The sequence below is a fragment of the Neomonachus schauinslandi genome, chromosome 11, assembly GCF_002201575.2.
Source record: "Neomonachus schauinslandi chromosome 11, ASM220157v2, whole genome shotgun sequence".
Classification (NCBI taxonomy): Eukaryota; Metazoa; Chordata; class Mammalia; order Carnivora; family Phocidae; genus Neomonachus; species Neomonachus schauinslandi.
Genome location: NC_058413.1, coordinates 55,164,167 through 55,184,969, shown reverse-complemented (window position 1 = coordinate 55,184,969; position 20,803 = coordinate 55,164,167). Strand labels below are relative to the sequence as shown.

General features: G+C 50.3%; 1 protein-coding gene across 1 annotated transcript in view; it reads left to right on the top strand.

Annotated features, from left to right (window-relative positions):
• Positions 1 to 20,803, top strand: part of MAP6 (microtubule associated protein 6) — a 71,963-nt gene that overhangs the window by 50,611 nt on the left and 549 nt on the right. The window contains 4 exon segments of the mRNA XM_021704706.2: positions 803 to 1,016; positions 2,642 to 2,838; positions 20,340 to 20,798; positions 20,800 to 20,803. The exon segment at positions 20,800 to 20,803 is cut by the window's right edge and continues 549 nt beyond it. Of these exon segments, the coding sequence (XP_021560381.2) occupies positions 803 to 1,016; positions 2,642 to 2,838; positions 20,340 to 20,798; positions 20,800 to 20,803 (874 nt within the window).

Below are 20,803 nucleotides of genomic sequence, written 5' to 3'. Positions count from 1 at the left end.
ATCCACAAGATCCTAACAGGAAAGATAAGAACACGTACACACTGACTCAGAAAAAAGCAGCAGATGGTGGTCATTATAGTGTCAGGACCAATAACCATTCACACCAGAGCACGTGAAGATTCTCCTGCACATACTCAGTGCGACATCAGTCCTAACATTGGCATCCACATTATGTTTGGTACATTTTGCTTATTTGTGATATGCAAGCATTTAGACATCTCATGAGTATTTTCATCTACAGTGATTAAGATTGTTAAATTTCTGACAATATAAGAAGCAAGCCTTTGCTATCAAGGGGAGGAACTATCCTTGAGGATTCTGGCTAACAAAGGGTCTCCATCATGACAAGGCAGGGGAGGGGACTGGCATTTTTGGCCACGGCATACCAAGCACACCGTCTGACACGTCTCATTTTCATGCTCTTGACCTCACACGCGGCAGGCATTCAATCAGAGAGGTTGAACCCGTGCATGACGGAGTGGATTGAGTGTTTTCAGCCTCATTTGAGATATTGCAAAAACGAGGCCCAAAGATTAGAATTGCCTCTCCATGATCACACAGTGGTAGCTGGGAGCCTGAGCTTCTTCGTCCTACAAGAGCTATTGCCACAGCCTACGTCAAGGTGGCAGGAAGGAAACCTCGCGCTTCCCCATGAGGAGACAGGGCAGTTCACTGCTCAACCACCCCTCCATCAGCAGCACCAGCACCGACTGCGAGCTTGCTGAGTTGGCAGCCCTGTACGAGGAGCCCTGCGTCCCCGCAGATCGTGTTTCATATAACCTATGCTTTCTTTGATTCACAGAAATGAATTCAGAGCGTGGACGGACATCAAGCCTGTGAAACCGATAAAAGCCAGGCCCCAGTACAAGCCCCCAGATGATAAGATGGCTCATGAGACCAGCTACAGTGCCCAGTTCAAAGGGGAGGCCAACAAGCCAACACCCGCGGACAATAAGGTCATTGATCGCAGAAGAATACGCAGCCTCTACAGCGAACCTTTCAAGGAATCCCCAAAGGTGAGACAGATCTTGTGGGGAACCTCTCAGCACAACCTAGAACCGGGGGATTAACTGCAGCAAAGTGTGAGCGCGGGGCTCCTGCCCACCTGGCCCAGGTGGGTCCTGGGAAATTCCTCCTCTTCTTGGTAGCCCAGAGGCTAAATGCAAAGGGAATGTTAAAAAGAAACAGTGCCTAAAATAAAATAGCTTGAAGACTGGCAGGTTTTCAGAGAACTAGCTTTTCTGATTTAGAGAACCCCCCCAAAAAATTTGCAGAAAACCTCACCTGAGCCTTCAATCCCCCCTTCTTAAAACAATGGCTTTTGCCCCTGAAGTGTTGGCCATTGGAGGTATCTCGCTGGCTTTCTCCCCACCCTGCCCCTGCAGCATCCTTGGCTCCAATCCGTGGACACTTCTTTACTCCTTTTTATCCTTTTCGTCTGTAAACAATATGCACCATCAGCTCTTAGTCTGTCACAGAGCACCTGTCTCACCAGCTGCAAGATGTGTTCCGGGTAATTTGTTACTATAATAGACAGTTTGTGAATGATGTACATTTCTAAGTAACTTCCAGTGGATTCAGGGATTTCCATATAATAACACTACTTTGCCTTATTTATATCCCAGTACACACTCATGAGGGAATGAGGGGGAGAATGGAGTTGGAGACTCAGCTGGAAGCAGCAATCATAAATGCCAAAGCTGATTCTGTGAAGTCAAGCCACATGGGATTGTGCAAATATCCACTCTTATCTACAAGAGTAGGAAAAGTGTGAGATCCTTTCCTCTGCTTTTGTCTGTAAGTCTTACACTGAAGTCGAGTTTCCTATTTGGCCCAAGACTGATTTATAGGTGAAGTAGGTAACCAAGCCAGCTTGACTGGACTCCTCCACTTGGAGCACTGAAAATTCCACATTCCATGAAAGCCCTCAGGCCCGGGCAAACCAGGATGTACAGGTCAGAGGTGACTGAAAACCCCTGGACCTCCCTAAATGAATGACCTAGCCTGTGAGGCCCAACAGCATCTCTGCCCATCTTCCACATACAAGGTGGGGCCCAGGACATAGTGCTGGCTTTGCACAAAAGAAGACTCAAGGGGAGGAAGGAGGGAAGTTTGGGGAAAGTGAACCCAGAGATGGAGGGCATATTGAGGGGCCATACACAGTGGCCCCAGAGTTCTCGGGAAAGAGAAGGCTGGGCCATCTCCTGGGAGGGGGGGCAGAGCTGGAGGTGACCCCTGGCCCTTCTCCTCACATTTCATCGACTAAAGCAAATCCGAGGCCTGCCCAAGTTGAACAGAGTGATGAGGGATGAGGTATAAGCGATTCTCCCACAGGGAGGGGCAGCAGGGATTGCAAAACGGTAACATCATCCACCACCACGGTGGTTCCGTGGTGACAGCCGCCAGGCCGGGCTGCCGCTGTGGCCTGTGAGCCTGTGGCCACAACGGACCAGCCGGTTCAGAAGCCAGATGACCTGTGTCACTGAAAACACTTTAGACGCTGTGCTTCCTCGATGTCAAGTGTCATCATGACAGTTACCGTTGAGCTAATCATGTCTGCTCTCTAACTTCTCTCTCCCACTCCCTCCCTTTTTGTGTTTCTGTATTTGCGGTCTGTCTGTCTGTCTGTCTCTCCGAGCAGGTGGAAAAACCTAGCGTTCAGAGTTCCAAACCAAAAAAGACCTCAGCGAGCCATAAGCCCCCGAGGAAGGCCAAAGACAAGCAGGTGGCGTCGGGCCGGGCCTCCAAGAAAAAGAGCGCAGAGGGCCCCAGTGCCACCCAACCCGAAGACAAGGAGCAAAGTAAAGAGATGAACAATAAACTGGCTGAGGCTAAAGAGTAAATTTCATTGCATTTTCCTTTTATTCTTCTTTCTTTTTTCTTTTTTTTTTTTAACCAACCAACAAAAAAGGCCACAAAATTGCTTAGAGGTTTCTCATCTGCCTTGGTCCTGAGTGTTCCAGGAGCTCTTTGGTTTGGTTTCTTCCGATGGAGGAATGCCGTCTCCAAGCCCGAGCGGCATGCCTCCTCTCCAAATCGAGACTGGCTGGGCTAAGCGCGGCGCAGGGGTCCATGCCGCGGGGCCCCCGGAACACCAGGAACCCCGGGAAGCATTGCTCCCTGGTTGTGCCTCCCACAGCAGGTGAGACTGCTCGCCGGCTGCCAAGGGAGGCAGGCAGGCCTTAGCACGCAGAGGCCCTTCCCAGCGGCTGGAAGTCTCCCAGTCACGCTTGGGAATGCCCGTAGGGTGCCCTCCTCCTCTTCTCCCCCGAGGTCTGTGTCAGGGATCAGTTCTGAACTTTAGGTGAATGTGTTCTTTTCCAAAATTCAGAGGGTTATCATGTGCTAGAGACGCTCACCTTTGGGCTTCAGCGATGGACAGCATTTGTGGAAATACTTAAAAAGCAAAAAACCTCGGCCTTAATGTCCATAAGATGAATTGTGTCTGTTAAGTTCAAGTAATTTTTCTCATAGACTTTTCCGTTAGAAACGTGTGACTACATTTAGTTTCCTATCAGTGGGCTTGAAATTGTATGCCAAGTGATAAATATGCCGCTGATGACTCAGAGCAGGCCAGGGTGTTTTAGGTACGTTCTAGACGTCATAGGAAGATGAACACAGCATGAGGAGACTCTTCTCCTCTGTGTACCCAGTTTTGTAGAGTGACTGGTTACAGATGACTGAGGAGGGAAGCTCAGGGGGCAGGGGTAGTGTATTGAGAACGTGGCTTCCTTGCTTCTGAGAAACACAAGGTGGGAAGTCGACGCCGTGCCAAGCACGGCCATGTTCATTCTCCCTTCCTGAACTCTGTTCGCTCTGTTCCTCAGAGAGGACAGAGGGTGCTGAGCTTCAGATTAGTGGAAATGTCTGTGACTTAGCTGAAGATTAGGAGAGTTCCCCACTAAGTGATTAGCAAGCATTTTTGACCTCACTGATGAATAAAAGCAGCTCTCACCGTGTTGTGTTTCACGTGTCTGTGTGGCCAACGCCCCCGGGAGCGGCAAGGGGCACCTTAGTTGTGCTAGAGTTGTGTTGTAGGTGGTAGTCAGAGAGTTGTAGAAAGACCCCTAGTGCTCATGAGGGAACCCAACATACCCACCGGAAAAATTACATTTGCAAACGTTGTGACGTGTACATTGCTCGGTATGCTTTGTTGCCCCTGTCCTTGAAGTCCTTCCTGTTGCTGGCACCGTGACATGGCCGGGCTGTCGTCCGGCTCCTCACCGCGGCGCTCCCTTGCGGTCCCTGTGGTGTGGAGGAAGCAGGGCTTCCCCCAGTCCTCTCCTGTTCTGACCATTCAAGCAGCAAAGCCTCTGTTGGCGCCATTTTGTTGGTCACCCTGGGGCTGATGGAGAAGTCTTTTGCAAACTCGTTGAGCGTGTGCTTTATGCGCCACATTTGTTAAAGAGAACAGGACTCCTAGAAATGAGGCGTTCGGCCAGGCCCACCGTCCTCTTCCTTTCTATCTCAGGGTGTGGAACTGAGAAGAACTTTTGAAGAAGGTAGAAAATATGAGTGAGTTTCAGTGTTCGTGCATCACATGTTTGATGCCTGTCTGGAAATGACCAGAGCAGACCTCAGTACTGATTCTAGCTATTTGCTCACTAATCTTAACATTAACCAGAGAGCTCTATCAACATGATCTTAACTTTATCCAGAGAATTTGCCAATGTATGTTCGTTCTCCTGCGGTCTGGCATTAGTCAGGCGTGTTGATGTTAGCCGCAATTTGGATTTCTCCATAGAACAGTCATATATGTTTTGCAGATCAAGTAAATCAAACTTTATGGTGCACAGGGGAACGTTCATTCCATATTCGCGTGCTGAATGCCTGTGTGCCAGACACCGTGCGAGACGTGCTGGGTATTACACACATCTGTCTCCACAGCAGCACAACCAGAAGGATACATACGACTTGATCTCGTGTCTGATTCAAGTTTGTTCGCCCAGATTGTAGTTTCCCACCCACCTTGCAGCTCCAGGGACTGAATTTCCAACCCTTGCCCCACCTGCAGCTTGAGACGTGACCCATATAATGTCTTTTCGACCCTTCAGGCTCCCCATCTTTTTAATTCTGCGACTGGGAAAACTCTTATTTGTAGTTCACTTTGACTCTTGAATGTGTCACTTCATGGCAAGAAACTTCCTTTGATTTCTACTGTTTACAAATAGAACTCAGCCAGTCTTATTCTGCATCCCAAACGTACTGATTGAAACTGATTCTGGTTTCACAAGCAGTGTTTCCGTTTTGCCTTTCTAAAGATGACCAAGCTTCCGACGCCTGGCTGTCAATTTTTGTATATTTCCCTACCGATTCCTGAGCTCCCCTGGCAAGAGAGCAAGGCCTGAAGCTTTCCTATTGTCTGCTTTGCTTGCCTGCAAAAATAATCCCTAAAGCTGTGCGTTGGCTCCCCAAAGTTCTCTGTTATCTGCTGGTGCTTCCAACCGGTCCGTTCTACCTTTGCATCTCCAAGGCAGACAGGAAGTGTCTAATTACGATTTTGTGGCCTGGGTTTTGTTGCGTACCACAGATTGTCTATGTAATGTGTAGCACACACCTCTCTTGGTGCTATTTCATTCCTGCTGTGAGTAAGAAAATGACAAAAAATATTCATGTATAGCCAATTGATTGTGACGTGCTTGTGGTCTGTGCTTGCTCAGAAACAAACAAACAGTTCTTTTTCCAAGTATAAATAAATGCTAAAGACGAACACCACTTTCTTGATCTTATTTCCTTGGTAAGGCCCAGCTGAGTAGGTGAAGGAATCAACCTTTGCCATTTGAACCGCTCTCCACGAGATGAGCTGTGCCCTGCAGTTTTTCTGGGGTTCTCCCTAATGCAGCTTGACTCTTTTAGATTGCCTGTCAGATACTAATTGCAAGCAGTCAGAGCTAAGTGTTGGGAAAGGCGAAGATGGACCAAGAGACCCACTGGCCAACAAGGTAGTGTAACGTTTTGATCCCATGTTGCTGGGGATGAGTGACCGCCTGCGCCCAGCACCGCGTTGCCGCGCTGGGAGGCTGGGTCCTGATTCTCCACCCCTTTCCCGTCAGTCACCCTGCAGGACGGGTGCTTCTGGCTTTTTCTCCTCCCAAGAGATGGCAGAGATGCCTTCACTAACTCATTTAATCTGGTCGTTGTGAAGGTTCCCCCCTCTGGGGTCTGGCTCGCTGTGTGGGTTAGGGGGGAAGTCTTGTGTGTGCCCAACACGGGGGAGTGGAAACAGCCACAAGAGAGGGCCAAGTAAGGTAACAACAGACCAGGGAGCTGGTTGCTCATATGAAGGACAGGTTTCTTCCTACAGGAGTGGGGCGTCAGAAGGCTGCATCGGGGAGGGAACCTTGGAGAATGGGTGGGTTGTGGGCGTGCAGGCCATGTGGGGCAGGCCTACAGGCAGGAGAGCAGACCTGGGAGGGAACCTCAGAGCTAGGGCCAGGTTTAACCGCTTGGATAGCCTTCTGCTAAAGTGGGAGACAAAAGATGATATACTTTTAGTATGGGATCCCTCTTCCTTTTACTAACATGTGTTGATTGAATACCTATTATGTGCCAGGCACTGTGCCAGGCACTAGGGAACCAGGATGACTGAGACCCCACCTCTGGTCACTGTGGGGCATGAAGGAGGAGCCTGTTCTAGCTGGTTCCATGGATCAGGGAGAACTTCAATGGATGAGCAGGTGATGACCAGGTGAACAGAGTCTGGGGTGGCCAAGGCGTGCCAGACAGAAGGAGCTGCAAGAGCAAAGGTGTGGAGGGGTCCAACACCAGGTGAGCTCAGGTCCTGGGGGAGCAGTTCACTCAGGGAGGGTCAAGGCAAGGGCTGGAAAGTGGCAGAGACCGTCATGGAAAGTGGTGCCATGTGAGTGGGCGGTTACTAACTGGGATCTCCATTCCATACACCCAGATTTCACACACCCCCCCCCCCGACCTTTGCATGCTCCCTGCCATCATGCTTCTTGCCCTTACCTACATATTGGGCAACAACCACAGGTCCTCTCTTGCTTTAGGCTAGGAGCTCTAGGCTGGGACTTTTATTCTACTTCTGGTCCCCAATTTCTGGGTTTTGGGGAGAAGCCATGGTGGGAATCAATCAAGGATCGTATATATGAAAACCCACTATATATTTGTTTTCCAGATGAACAGAAAACATTCCACCCACCTGCCTGCTTTTGTATAAGGCAGAGAACACAAAATTCTGTTTAATAAATAAAACATACATAAAGGCCTATTATTCAGCTCTTTTGTGATCAGTTAAAAATTGTTTTGATCAAAACCAGGGACTGAGAGAAGTAGAAAGAAAGACAGGAGAAAAACAAAGAGGTAGAAATAGAGACAGAGAGGGAAGAAGACCCACAGAAAAACACACTGATGATAAGCTGAGAGAAAGTGAGATGTACTCAGAGTCAGGTGGCAAGGACCCGAGAACGGAGCAGGCAGGAACGTGGAGAGAGAGCCTTGCTAGCTTGGTGTGACCAGCGCTCAGGCCTCACCCGGAGCCACAGCTTCTCCATGCGCCCTGATGCTGCCCCAAGCCCAGGAGGCAAATCTATAGCTCATTACTCGTGTCGCCTCCCCAAACAGCTCACAAAATTAAAACCAGCCCTCTAGTTTTAAAATAGGTCATTATTGCTAAATTAGCTATAAGCATATTGTCATTCTGCCTTACAGTTTGTGTGTTCTTATGAAATCCTTTTCTGTTTGTTTGGGGTTTTTTTTCCCCGCTAGGGTTTAAAAATTTATAACCTGCTTCTCCTAGATTTGGGAAGTGTTAAGTCCCACTTCACAAAGGCTATAAACCCCCATAACGTGTCATCGTGGTTTCAAGGTCCTTTTACCGCTAAGATGTCTTAAAGCAGTTTACGTTTTCAAGAACACAGGTATAAAAGTTTCTTTCAGCATGTAGCCTGTGGACCATCTGCAGTTAAGGCAGCGCCCCATCCCAGCCCCCGCTGAGCCCACTGACAGGAGAGGCACGGTCTCAAAGGAATGGAACGAAACCTTTCTTAGACTCGCCTCTTGCGGAGGCAGGCACATAGCCCAGCCTCCTCCATCACCCTGCCATCTGCTGCACAGATGCTCCGAACACTGAGACCATCCCAGAATACCTGTAATAATAGAACCAGCACCAACACATACTGTATCATGTGAACCGGTTAACACTGGCAGTTTACAAGGCGTTTACAATGTTCATGGATGGTATCGTTGCCAGCTGTGCAACCCAATGTCTTTCCCTAAGCGCTGTCAGCCTTGCTGTCCTCCTCTGAAGATGGGGACACTGACCCCACCTCAGAGGAGAGGACCGAGGGTGAAATGACACACAGCGGACACTAAATACGGGTCATTTCAGGCCCTCCCCCTTCCTTTCTCAGTGCTTGAAAGGTCCGTGTTCACGATCTTTCTGATAGTTCGCTTTAGGTAATCTCAGACAATACTTGAGTTTGGGGCAAACACTCTGAGAAGAAGGCTTTTATTTATTTATTTATTTTTTGAGAAAAAAGGCTTTTAAAGAATTCTAGCTATTGAAACACTTTGAGTCCACGGATCTAAGCAATATTTTAACAATTTACATTTATTGACCACCCACAAAACATTTCTTTCTGTGCCATTCTATTGAGTTCTCCTCATGTGGAACAGGTGTGTGCCCCAAGTATAAAAGACAGAGAAGGGAAGCTCAGAGAGAAGGGAAGCCTGCATGGAGCCCGGGTCTTCTGCTCCACAGCCTGCACTGCTCCCCTCCCTCACCCGAGGGAGGCCGGGGCTGGCCCTAAGTGAGTCAGGCTTCAGACAAGCTAGAAACTACACCCACACGTCGCAGTGCCACAGTCCGGTCAGGCCACAGCAGGCCCTCCAGCAGGCTTACCTAGGATCTTCTTTAAATCATGGGACCGAGATACAAATAGGGGGAATTAAGAATTTGATCAGGTTTCCACACACAACTGGCTCAAACATCCCGACTGAATTGACCAATTGTCTCAGCCAAATATACAGGTTTTCTCCTTTGGGTACTAAATTAACTGCCTAGGTAACTAAATGCATGGTTATTGAACACAGAATGGTCCAACAAATTTTTCATTCATAAGAAATGTACTTGGTACTGGAGATACCAAGATAAAACGGGTGTCCATTTCCTGAGGCACTGGATCAGAGACCACCATTTTGTGCTTTTTATTTCAAACAGTAGAACTGAGCTTAACTCTCTGTCCCTTGTCCTCATATAAATGGTCCCCAACTGCTTGTTAACTTGACATTATCAACCCAGACATCTTATCCAGGGCCAAGGGAGCCTCAGATGCTGAGGTAAATAAATTCCTGCCACTGCTGCTGATTTAAGCTGCCAGAGAGTTCTTTAGAACATGCAATTCTGACCATGTCATCCCCTGCCTTCAACCATCCGTGGGCTCCTTGTGGCCCACAGAAGCTTATCGTCCCCCCAGTGTACCATGCTGCTTCTCACCTCCATGCCTTTCCCCACGCCGCCCCACCTGCTCCGATTGCCCTTCTCCTGCTTCTCCACCTGGCTAACTCATCCTTCGAGACTCCGCTCAGGGGACAGCTCCAGGAAGCCTTTCCCGCACCTCCCAGGCTGGGTAAGATGCTCCCTGTGTGTGTCTTCATCACAGAACTCACCACATATACTGTACCACATGCTCGTGTGTGTGTGTCTCCCCACTAGACTGTGCTCCCCCAGGGGTCAGGACTGGCTCCTTCTGTTCACCTTTGTAGCCCTAGCTGCTGGCCCAATGCCTCCCTCAGAGAATGTCTTCAAAATTGTTTCTTGAATGAATAATGAGTGAACGAATGAATGATGATATTCACCATCTGCCTCCATATCCACCACGGCGCCACCGCAAGGCTTTATTCTGCTTAATAATTGTCTCTGCTCACACGAAAGGGGTGGTTTCAAGAGAGGTCATGGCACAGATCACAGGGCAGTTGATGGCTGGTTTTACAATGGCCAGCCTGCCCCTGTTCTTTACGTAGCCACATTTTTCTAAGCAGGCCTGACTTCAAAAAATCATAGACTCTTGGTTACAGGGTAATCTTAACAGGTCAGCTAATCCCACCCCCTGCCCAATGCAGATCTCCTAACTTCATGACGGCAGAGAGGCATCCCCATGGGGAGGTCTCTCAGGAAGAAGGACTGGGAATTAGAGCCGACAGGCCTGGTTTTAAATCCAAGATCTACTCTTTACTAGCTGTGTGACCTTGGCTGAGTCTCTTAATCTCTTTAAGCCCCAAAGAGATAACAGTAATACAAGTATCTATCCCTCTCCAAATCTGTTTGGTTCCCAAATCCAGAAAGTAGGAGTTCGGTTAGCAAGGGACATAGTATTATTTGAATCTTTTGCTTCCAGAGTTTAGGATAGCAGGTGGTAAGAGTTCTCACAGTTGGCGATACCTGCTTCTGATCTGCAGGACTGTCTGTTATGAGGACCCAATGAAGGTGCATGTGAAAGCCCACTATCAACTGCAAAGTTGACAATAGTTCATTTCATGGATGGTTTTGTCAATAGTTCATTTCATGGATGGTTTTCTTGACCCCCGCTGACCACCCTGGGTCTCAACGGTGTGGTGGCTGGAGCCACATGTGGTAAATCCACTCCCTCTGTCACACAACAGCCTGAGCTAGAGTCCACCTAGTGCTGGGTCTTGCTGCCCTCCCTCCCCCAGCCCTTCCCCGGCCCCTCCTCTTTGGGCACACCCTGTAATCACCTGGTTCGGATTCCATTTCCGCAATTACACATTCGTTTTAATTGAGCCGCTCTGGACACATGAAACCAATTTTGATTAATTGCTCAAGATCCCATCCTTTGCTTTAGATGGAGTGGGAAGAAAGGACAAAAATTGATCTGCAAGTTCCCGGGAGCACAGAGCTAGACCAGAACTGAGCCTGTTATTGTCTGGTTGCCTTAGTTCAGCACTTCCCATTTTAAGAAGGGTCATTAGCAGGATTATCAGCTTCTTGGCAGCCCATTGAGACGGTCCATGCTGTCTTTGCCTTTGCCTTCTTGGTGTTAAAACAACCAATGATGCGTTTTGAAATTCTTATTATACAGTGGGGAGTCTATTTAGTTTTTCTTAGCAGGTTATATCTAGAAAAGCTATTTTAACAGCAACAACACAGGACAAAAAACGTAGTCATCGAGCGCCCTGGGCAACCATCTCCCTGCGCTTCACAAGAACGCATCTGCTGCAGGGAGCCTGGAGTGGTTGGCGGGGAATCTGAACCAGGAATCTGGCCCGGGGTCTGTGGTTCCATGCTGGTAAAATGCAGAGTTGGCACAGCCTCAGGGAAGGGGAAGGACATTTATCTGGCCTTCACGCCCTTGTCCTCACTGAATCCTCACATAAGGCTAGAGAGTTTGGAGATCTTTATAGATAAAGAAATCAAGACTTAGTGATTAAATGGCAAAGTCACACAACTTGTAAGGGGCGGGCCGGGATTCAAAGCCAAGTTTGGGTTACTTAAAACTCACTCTTTGTCCAGCATGGATTTCGGTTGTGAAGATGTGCCTCCTCCTAAAATAGCGGCCTCTTCATCCTGTCCTGTCCCTGCTCCAGATCCTTCAAGGACTCTAGGCACTCTCATCCTCTATGGGAAATGAGTCACAGGAAGGTCCCAGATGCTGTTTGATCTGCACAGTTGCTACCTCCACCCACCTTCTGCCCGGCAGCCCCCGCCCCCACCCAGAATGAAGCCTTGTGGTGGCAGCATTTTTCCTAGCTGTGGTCCTAGCTGTTCCCCCTGTATTGATGTGCCACATCTGGGTGGACTCTGGGGGGCTCTAGGCTGGTGGACTGATGGGCAGCTGTAGAGGGGCTTACAGGTATGCGCGTAGATGGGCGCTCTCAGACCAGGATGCTCTCAGACTGTCCGGGACTATCTTCTTTACAGGTTCTGCTGAATACCGGGTGGTAAGCCTGGGGGAGTCGTCGTGTAGTGGATGCAGGCAGGGCCAAGGTGAAGGGGGACTGGTTGCTGGGGCCCTGGCCCCCAGAGGGGCAAGTCTCTCAGGACATGCAGTTGGGAGCTTAGAGCTGGGGACCTGCAGAGGTCAGCAGCTCCAGTCTTCTGCACCAGGCGGAGCCGGTCAGGGTCATCTCAGGCCAGACCCCGTTCAGACCTCTGCGGAGGAATTTGGACTCTCTCCACTTGAAGTCCCATCCCTCAGGGATATTGTTGTAGAGAGGAAAGAGCTTGACTGAAGTCTGTGCTCCTTGGTTAAAGTCCTGACATCGCCACAAACTCACTCTGTGACCTTATGCAACTCACTTCCCCTTTCTGAGCCTCATTTCCACCCACAGCTGGAAAATGGGGGGTGCGGGTGACACCCCGGCACACGTCCCCCCTGCCTGGCCCACAGGGCTGCTGTGAGAATACAATGTGCCACATTGTATGTCAAGCCCTGCTAGAAAACCATCAAGAAAAGGACAAAAAGGTGCGAACACAGTTAAAATTGGACGGGATTTGTGTGTCAGGTAACCGTGGCTGCTAGAATTTGATCTTGTGTGAGTTATGTTTACAACTTCTCACTCCTACGCTGTGCCCAGCCCATGCCAGAGTCTATGCTTCTCCACTCAATTCAGTAGCTCAGCACATAGTAGGCATTTATTAAATGTTCATGGAAGGAAGGGGGAGGGGAGGAGGGAGGGAGGGAGGGAGAGGTGAAGCGGACCACCATCCCCCCCCCCAACCAGTCTGGAGAGACAGCTACAGAGCAGTTGGGCTGCTATGAGCGGGGACGGCTCTGTGGGAACACAGGAGAAGGAGGGCTGGCCCCTGGAGGTGGAGGGCTTCACTGAGGAGGTGGCTCTGGAACTGAATCTCTGCTTGCTGAGGAGGCGAGGGGCTCAGCTGGGGAGAGGTGCCGGGCAGCAGCGCTGACGTGGCTGAGAGGAAGCTGACACGGCCCGGAGCTCTGGGGACGGAGCTACGGACCCCAGGGCAGAGGCACTGTGTCCTGCTTGCAGGCCACGCCTGCAATATCACTGTTAGTTCTGGGGGTCATGCTTTCCAAGGGATGTGGAGCCCACCTAGATGTGGAAACCAAACATCTGAGCGGTTGTCAGGTGTCTACTGCCCAGAGACTCCAGGAAGAAGGACACAGCTGCTTCTCCCTCCAGATATCCGAAAGGCCGTCCGGGAGCAGGCAGCATGGCCTCCTCGGAAGGGGACCCGGCCTGGGGCAGGAACGGGAGGGAGCGGAGCCCACAGAAGCAGGGTTCTGCTCGGGTCTAAACACTAGGCCCCCAAGGGGTGGGCAGTGGAGGGGCCAGCTGGCAGGGAGACGGGCAGATGATGACTCGGGTCTGTCCTTCCAGCCCTGGACACCTTTGATTTGGCTCGTGAGTTGTGCTTTCATAGAGCAGGGAGGGAGGACTTCCCTAGCAAAGGGGCCTTTGGGCCTCTCTGGTTGAAAAGCCACAGGCCGGTGAAGGCTTTGGGCCGGGGCGGGTGGGGATGCCGGCTTTAGAGTGTGCACCGTGTGCTTACGGGTCTGTCCCTGGCTCCGCACGGGGGGCTCCGTACAGGCCCCGGTGTCATTCACTCCTGTGCCCCCAGCACAGGGCCAAGCCCAGAGTAGGGGGCCTCAGCCGACTTTGTCCAATGAATGGATAAAAGAGAAAAAAAAATAGAATAAAGGGAAAAAGCTACATACCAGCAATTCGTTACACAAATCGCTGCAGGTGCTACTATGAGTCCGACCCCAGATACTGGCGATGCGAAGATGAACAAAACAGTCCATGGGCCACAGCAGGAGAGGCAGGTCACCACCGAACACCACGGTCCTTGCTAAAACAGAGGCTGCCTGGAGTCTGGGCAGGAGAGAGGCAGGAGCGGGAGCTCTCGTTTTGAGAATGTCTTGTCTCCTGCAGATTTTTCATAAGAATAATGAGCTTTCAGAGATGGTTTCTTGGTCCTCCTCTCTAGTAGCTGCATTTCCTATACAAGCTTCCTTGGAAGCTTTGTTTATGTCCAGGAAAAGCTCCCGCGTGAGGCCCATGCGGGCAGACAGGAGGAGAGCAAAGCCGTCAAATTGCCCCGTCCACTGTCTCCCCAACCTTCTGCCAGAGGCCCTGAGGTGCAGTCGGCCTGTGCGTCTTTGCTTCCAGTGAGTTTGCTCCATCCCCTCCCACCCCATCCACTAAGATGTCGAGAGGCCTGTGTTTTAGTCCTGGACCTGCTATCCATGGGCTGTGTGGCTATGGGAGAGTCACTTGCCCATTCTGGGCCACTTTCCCATCTGCAGAGTAACACAATTGGACTAGATCACTCAGTCCCTCTTTGGAACTAACATCTACTAAACATCACCCATATTCCAAGGATCATGCCACGCGTGTTCACGTATACTAATCCTCCCTTAAAGGTGAGCACTGTAATCCCCATCATATAGATTATGGATGCTGAGGTATAGAGACTGGCATGCCCATGATGCGATTCCCATGGGCTAGAAAGGCCTGCATTCAAACCCAGCTCTTGTGGCCCCTAGCCCAGCCCGTGTACTTTCTCCCCCAGCAGGCTACTCTTTATATTCCAAGAAATGATCTATGTTAAAGCACCTGGCCCCAAGCCTGGCACATGGTTCCTGCTCAGGAAATAGGAGTTTCTTTCTTCCCCAGGGCTTTTCCAAGCTGTGGAGGCAGGGGATTCATGGACAGGGCCCTCCTACATGAGCACCGCCCCAGCTCTGGGCTGCTTTGATGGTGTAGCAGGAGACAGTCTAGGGAGGAAAAAAAAAAAGAAAACCACATGGGTGGATGATGGAATTAGAATTGTGTGCAAGAGCAGGAACCAGCAGGAGGAAAGGAAGCCCTTTTTCCAGATAGTCTTGGGCAGGGCTCCATAATCCTGCTTCCAGACTCTGATACAGCATAGTGTGTGTATACCCAGGAGGCATTGCCTGTCTCCATGGTAACAGGAAAAAGGGCAGAAAATTAAGTTCCTAAGACTTAGGATGTCTCATGTAACCTTGGAACATTAAATTTTGCAAATAGGACAGAGCCTGGCATAGGAAGGCTCTCATCTATTCATTCATTCGACAAGTATTTAGTTGGGTCCTTTCCTTTGTTTTAGGTACAGACAATACAGTGATAGGCAAAGGCAGCCTGGTCCTGCCCTCTGAATGCTTCAATCCAGTAGGGGAAACATTAATCCAGAAGAATGCAAGTCATGAGCTGTGTTAAGGGGTGGGGGAGGGCCAAGGACTAGGAGAGCCTGCAGCAGGCAACCTGGTCACATGGGTGGGGTCAGGGAAGGCTTCCCTGGGAAAGTGCTCCAGTGAGCTGAGAGATGGAAGATGAGTCACATTAACCAGGGCAAGAGGGAGCAAGAGAATGTTCCGGGAGGAGACAAGAGCACATGCAAAGCCAGAAATGGAAAGGAGCAGGGCATACTGAGGAGCAGAGCGAAGTCCTGGGAGGCTGGAGGGGACAGAGAGCCAGGAAGGCAGCGGGAGCAGGCTTGTCAGCTAGGTGGGGCCATGTGACAGGCTTTACTCTTTATTCTGAGTGCAAGAAGCCATGAAGAGTTGTAAGCAGGGAAGGGGGGTGCTTTTTGGAAAGGTCATTCTGATTTCTGTTTGAAGAATGGATTGGAGGAGGAGGTGAGGCTACCAGTTAGGGGGCTGTGACAATGGTCCACAGAGATGGTGGCACGGGGTGGTGGGGGGCAGGGAAGGAGGGAAGGACATGGGAATACTGAAGAGAGAAATGTTAGGAGCTAGAATAGGAAACTCCTATTTCCTGAGGAGTTCCTGATGGGTTGGGTGAAGGTTTTAAGGAAGAGGGAGACATCAGGGATGACTCTGGGGTTCTGGCTGGGGCCATGGTTAGATGATAAAGCAGGTCTCAGCAATAATAATTTGTAAATCTTTCCATTTGATCTTCTTTGTCGCCGGCACTGTGCTGGGCCCTGGGGCTGCAGGCCAGGAGGATGAGCTCACGATCGAAGGGGTGCCAGGCGGGGGGCGGAACTGACATTAATGGGGGCATGTGTGAGCGTGGGAGAGACTGTACGGGGGTACAGCAAGGGAAAGCTCATTCGGGGAGATGCCACCAGGACCTTGTGAGGAGATGGGGCCTGAGCAGGCGGATCCGCCAAGGACAGACAGGGCAAAGCGGGTGAAAGGGGGCAGTCCAGGCAGCAGGAACAAAACAACAAAGCACTGGGGGTGCACAAAACAGCACGGGCTGGCCAGAGGGCAGCGCACAGAGGGTGAGTGTGCAGCGCTCGCCACCCCTCTCCCTGCCTTCATCCGGGGCTGCCATGAGGGTCCGGTGGGTTGCAGTAAGGTGTATGTGAGCATCTGTGAGAAGCTGTTACTGCACTTAATGGGAACGGACGTCACCGTCTGATGCACTCTACAAATGTCAAGAATTGTGATTTCACATCCCTGCCCAACAGGATCATCTGATCCTCTGTTGTTACGGTTCCTGAATTTTGTATTGTTCTCCCCATTTTATATGCGGGGAAACTGAGGTCTATTGTGGTTGAGTAATTGCCCACGATCTTGCAGGCGATACGCAGCACAGAAGCCAAGATAAACTCAACAGGTTATTCTCATTTACGAGAGGGCACGCAGGCTGGGAGGCTGAGGCTCCTGTGGCATGTGCTGGCCCCAGAAGGTCTGCAGCTGGCTCGGGGCTGCAGATGTGGTTGTGCAGGTAGGCCGTGCCCAAGGACAGCTGGCCCGTGGGCTGAGCGGAGCTGAAGGCAGCCCGTCTCCACTCGCCAACCAGCTTCCACCCGGAGGGCTCGGCTTCGTCTGACTCACACAAAAGGCACTGTGCGTCCGGCTTCTGCCTGCCTTCCCGGGAATGGAGGGGCATTTTTACAGATGGGGACACTGGCAGGGCACCGTGGAACCAAGTGATGGCCAGTCAGGGTCAGTGTGAGTTTCGAGTTGCCCTCAAGGGTGGTTCTGTTCATAGGAAAACCAGCTGAGGCTGCTTTGGTTTTTTGTTTTTTTTTTTAATTATTTTTTTAAAGATTTTATTTTAAGTAATCTCTACACCCAGTGTGGGGCTCGAACTCACAACCCTGAGATGAAGAGTCGCACACTCCACCGACTGAGGTAGCGAGGCGCCCCAAAGCTGCTTTGGTTTTAAAAATGAATGCTTAATTTATAAAAGTAACACTTCAGGGGCACCTGGGTGGCTCAGTCGTTAGGCGTCTGCCTTCGGCTCAGGTCATGATCCCAGGGTCCTGGGATCGAGTCCCACATCGGGCTCCCTGCTCGGCAGGAAGCCTGTTTCTCCCTCTCCCACTCCCCCTGCTTGTGTTCCTGCTCTTGCTATCTCTCTGTCAAATAAATAAATTAAAAAAAAAAAAAAGTAACACTTCAAAAATCTAGGAAAGTTCAACAATCTCTTGTAAGGAGGATTTTGTAACCTAATTAATTCAGTTCCCCTAAATAATTTAAATTAAATTATAAATAATTTAAAATAAACTAAGCTTAAAAATATAATTATTGGGTTACCATAAAAGTTCCATCGTTGTTTTCAAAATTTATAAAATTGTCCTATATCTTTCAACTTAAAATCACAAATCTAATTATTCCGTTATACATTTTATATTGGAATCACAAAGCTCATCTGTTAGATATCCTAATACGCCAAATTATTTTAAAATCACAAATATTTTCAAAATAAATCTACACAGACATTTCCTTAACTTAATACCAAAAAAGGGTAATATTGTAGACTTGATTTTATCATTTCCAGTCTTCATTCTAAACCTTCCCATGAGTAAGGAAGGACACTTACTAAGGAAACAGTTTCACTAGCAAAAGCGATCGCGGGTTATTCATCCAAGCAAATTTGGGGTTAGTTAGCTCACAGGTGGTTGAGAGGCTCATTCAACAGAAATATGGGGCAAGGCATGGGAGCTAAGGCCTCAAACATCCAGGGAAGTGCATTTTGCCCACGCCGTGGGGCTCTCCCCTGTTTCATCTCCATGCCAGGCAGGGACGCCGAGTCCATGTCCTGCCAGTGAGGTAGGTCTTGCAGTGCAAGCTCCCAAGATCAAGTTAAGCTCTGCCCCCTTTTGTGTTTCCTACCTCAGCTCTGTCACCCCTTCAGGATGTTCACTACCTGATAGGATTCATCTATTCGAATTCCTGCTTGATTCTATTCTGAAGCGGGCAGTTTTTATTTCCTCTTTGGCCAGCCACCAAGTATTAGACGTATTTTAATGCCATCCTTGGATTCTGCGTACTTCTTGAGGCCTTGCCTAGCTCTGCCAACGCTAAGGTCCCACTGATGGCAGCCAGCTGTGTCCATCTGGCTCTGTGTCATGCTGAGCCAGGGAGCCAACCTGGCCCCTGTCTGTCCACTGTGATGCTCAGAGCCATCCAGAGGGACTGACGGAGAGTTTGCTTATGGTACTGTGTCCTCTGCTGAGAGATGCAGGTCCCCAGGTAGCTCAAGGTGCTAAACACAGTAAGAAGCTTCTGGATCGGGATGACATGTCAGAATAAAAATAGTCCGAATATGTGTAACTTTACTTCTAAGTCAATAGAAAAATAATGGTAATATTGCATAGTAATATCCTGGGACAAGGTGCTAATGATCTCTAATCATACATTCCTGAGTAAATATCATTATATCCAATGATATAGATGACAAACTTGAGGCCCAGAGAGAGGAAACCATAAGGAGCTATGAAAGTGTGAACAAGTAGGGGTCTTATTGGACCAGCTTTAATAAGCAGGTAAGAAAGACATAGTCCTAAAAGCTAATAGGAACTTTTTTATTTTGTTTTTTTTAAGATTTTATTTATTTGACAGAGAGAGACACAGCGAGAGAGGGAACACAAGCAGGGAGAGTGGGAGAGGGAGAAGCAGGCTTCCCGCTGAGCAGGGAGCCCGATGCGGGGCTCGATCCCAGGACCCCGGGATCATGACCTGAGCCGAAGGCAGACGCCTAACGACTGAGCCACCCAGGCGCCCAGCTAATAGGAACTGTTAAAATGCCGAAGTGGTTTTAAGCATAAAGACTTGATTGGCCACGAAGTATAAAAGAGTAATAACAGCTACCCTGTACTGAGCAGCGACTGTGTGCCAGGCGCTACAGGGGACAGAGCACAGTCCCCGGGAGCGGAAAGACCCAGACTCTAGAGTCCATGCAGGTCCCTCACTTTCCACATCACTTGCTCTCTCGGGACCTCAGTTTCGTCATCTGACAAGTAAGGGTAATAACATCCATGCAGCTTCATGGGGTTGCTGGGTTGCTGAGATGAGCTCTGAGAAGTGATTTGGAAAGTGGAATGTGCTGGAAGTGTGCGAGGGTCTCTGCCACTGGCTGAGTGGCTGCTCTTGGGTGGCAAATTTCAGCCTGGCCCGCAAGGAACAAGTGTGCATTCTAAGCTAGACTGGCGGGCTCTGAGCGCGGCAGGGTTCGCCCTTGGTTGTCAGCGATGTTATCTGCTCTCCACCAGGTGGACGGGCCAAGGGGTGACGCGGGGTCCGCAGTGAATCCTGGTGAGAGGCTTGGACTCGGCTGCAGGGAAATCAGCCCCAGGGCCTTGGAGGGAGGGCAAAGGCCCAGGGACGGTAGGGGGAGCCAGAAGCGGGGACAGAGCGAGGGGAGCAGGGTCTCTTCACTGCCAGAATGGGGAGCCCCAGCCAGTCACCTGCCCAAGGTGGGGGCGATGGCAGTGGCATGGGCAACAATGTGGCGCATTGTAGACAGAGAATTTAAATGCAGTGATAAAACCAATGGAAAGTCAGTCTGCTTTTTACTGTCACCTTGTGTAGGCGATTCTAAATAACGTTCATGATAAAACACTTCTCCCCTTGCAGGGACAGCGGTCGGAGGGACATTCCCCTGCCCTCTTTCTTGTCCCTCTCCACAGTCAGCCCTTAACAAGGGATCTGGGGAGGGGAAGGAGCCTTGGAAGGCCCCAGGAAGGAGGCCAGTGCCCTGGCGTGGGGGACCATCTGAGCAGACAGCTAGGACGGGCTTGCAGGACGGTCCCAGCTACCACAGAGGCAGGAGGAGCAGCCTAGGTGGAGTGTGGGGTGGCCAGGCTTCTGTGATACCCACAGGAGGACTCTGGGTCCTGCTCCGGTACCGCCTTGTCACCTGGGTGCCACCCTCTGTGCCACGCGCAGGTTATAATCAATTGGCAAGCACATTGAATGATTCCTGAGCCTGCCCCTCCCCCCACCCCCCATTCTGCACTAAGAACATGGAAATCAGATTCTCCTCTCGGCTCCCCAGCCAGAGCTGCCCTGCCCAGGCTCCACTAGGCCAAGACTTATCAGGCAATCTGTGCTCTGCCCACTCCTTGGCCTGAGCTCGGGCCCTCACACTGACTACCTCTCTCTCTTCTGCAGGAGCCAAGTTGAACTTGCCAGTGATTCACATAAGAATCGAGGTCCTATAGCCACAGAACCAGACAAGGATCAAAGTCCCGTGGGCCCAGGGCCTCTGAAAGATCAAGGTCCTGTGATCCAAGAGCGTCCAAAGGATCAAGGCCCCATGGCTCCAGAGCCTCTGAAGGGTCTAGCTCCTGAGGTCTCAGGGCCTCTGAAGGATCCAGGTCCCATGGTCCCCATACCAGTTAAGGATCAAGATCACGTGGCCCCTGAGCCTTTAAAGAACGAAGGTTCTGTGATCTCAGCACCAGTAAAGGACCAAGGTTCCTTGGTCCCTGTGCCTCCAAAGAATCAAAGTCCTATGGTTCCAGCAACAGTTAAGGATCAAGGTTTCATGGTACCAGAGCCTTCGAAGGAGCAAGGTCCCATGGTCCTGGCACCTGTCAAGGATCAAAGCCCCGTGGTCCCTGAGCCTGTGGACA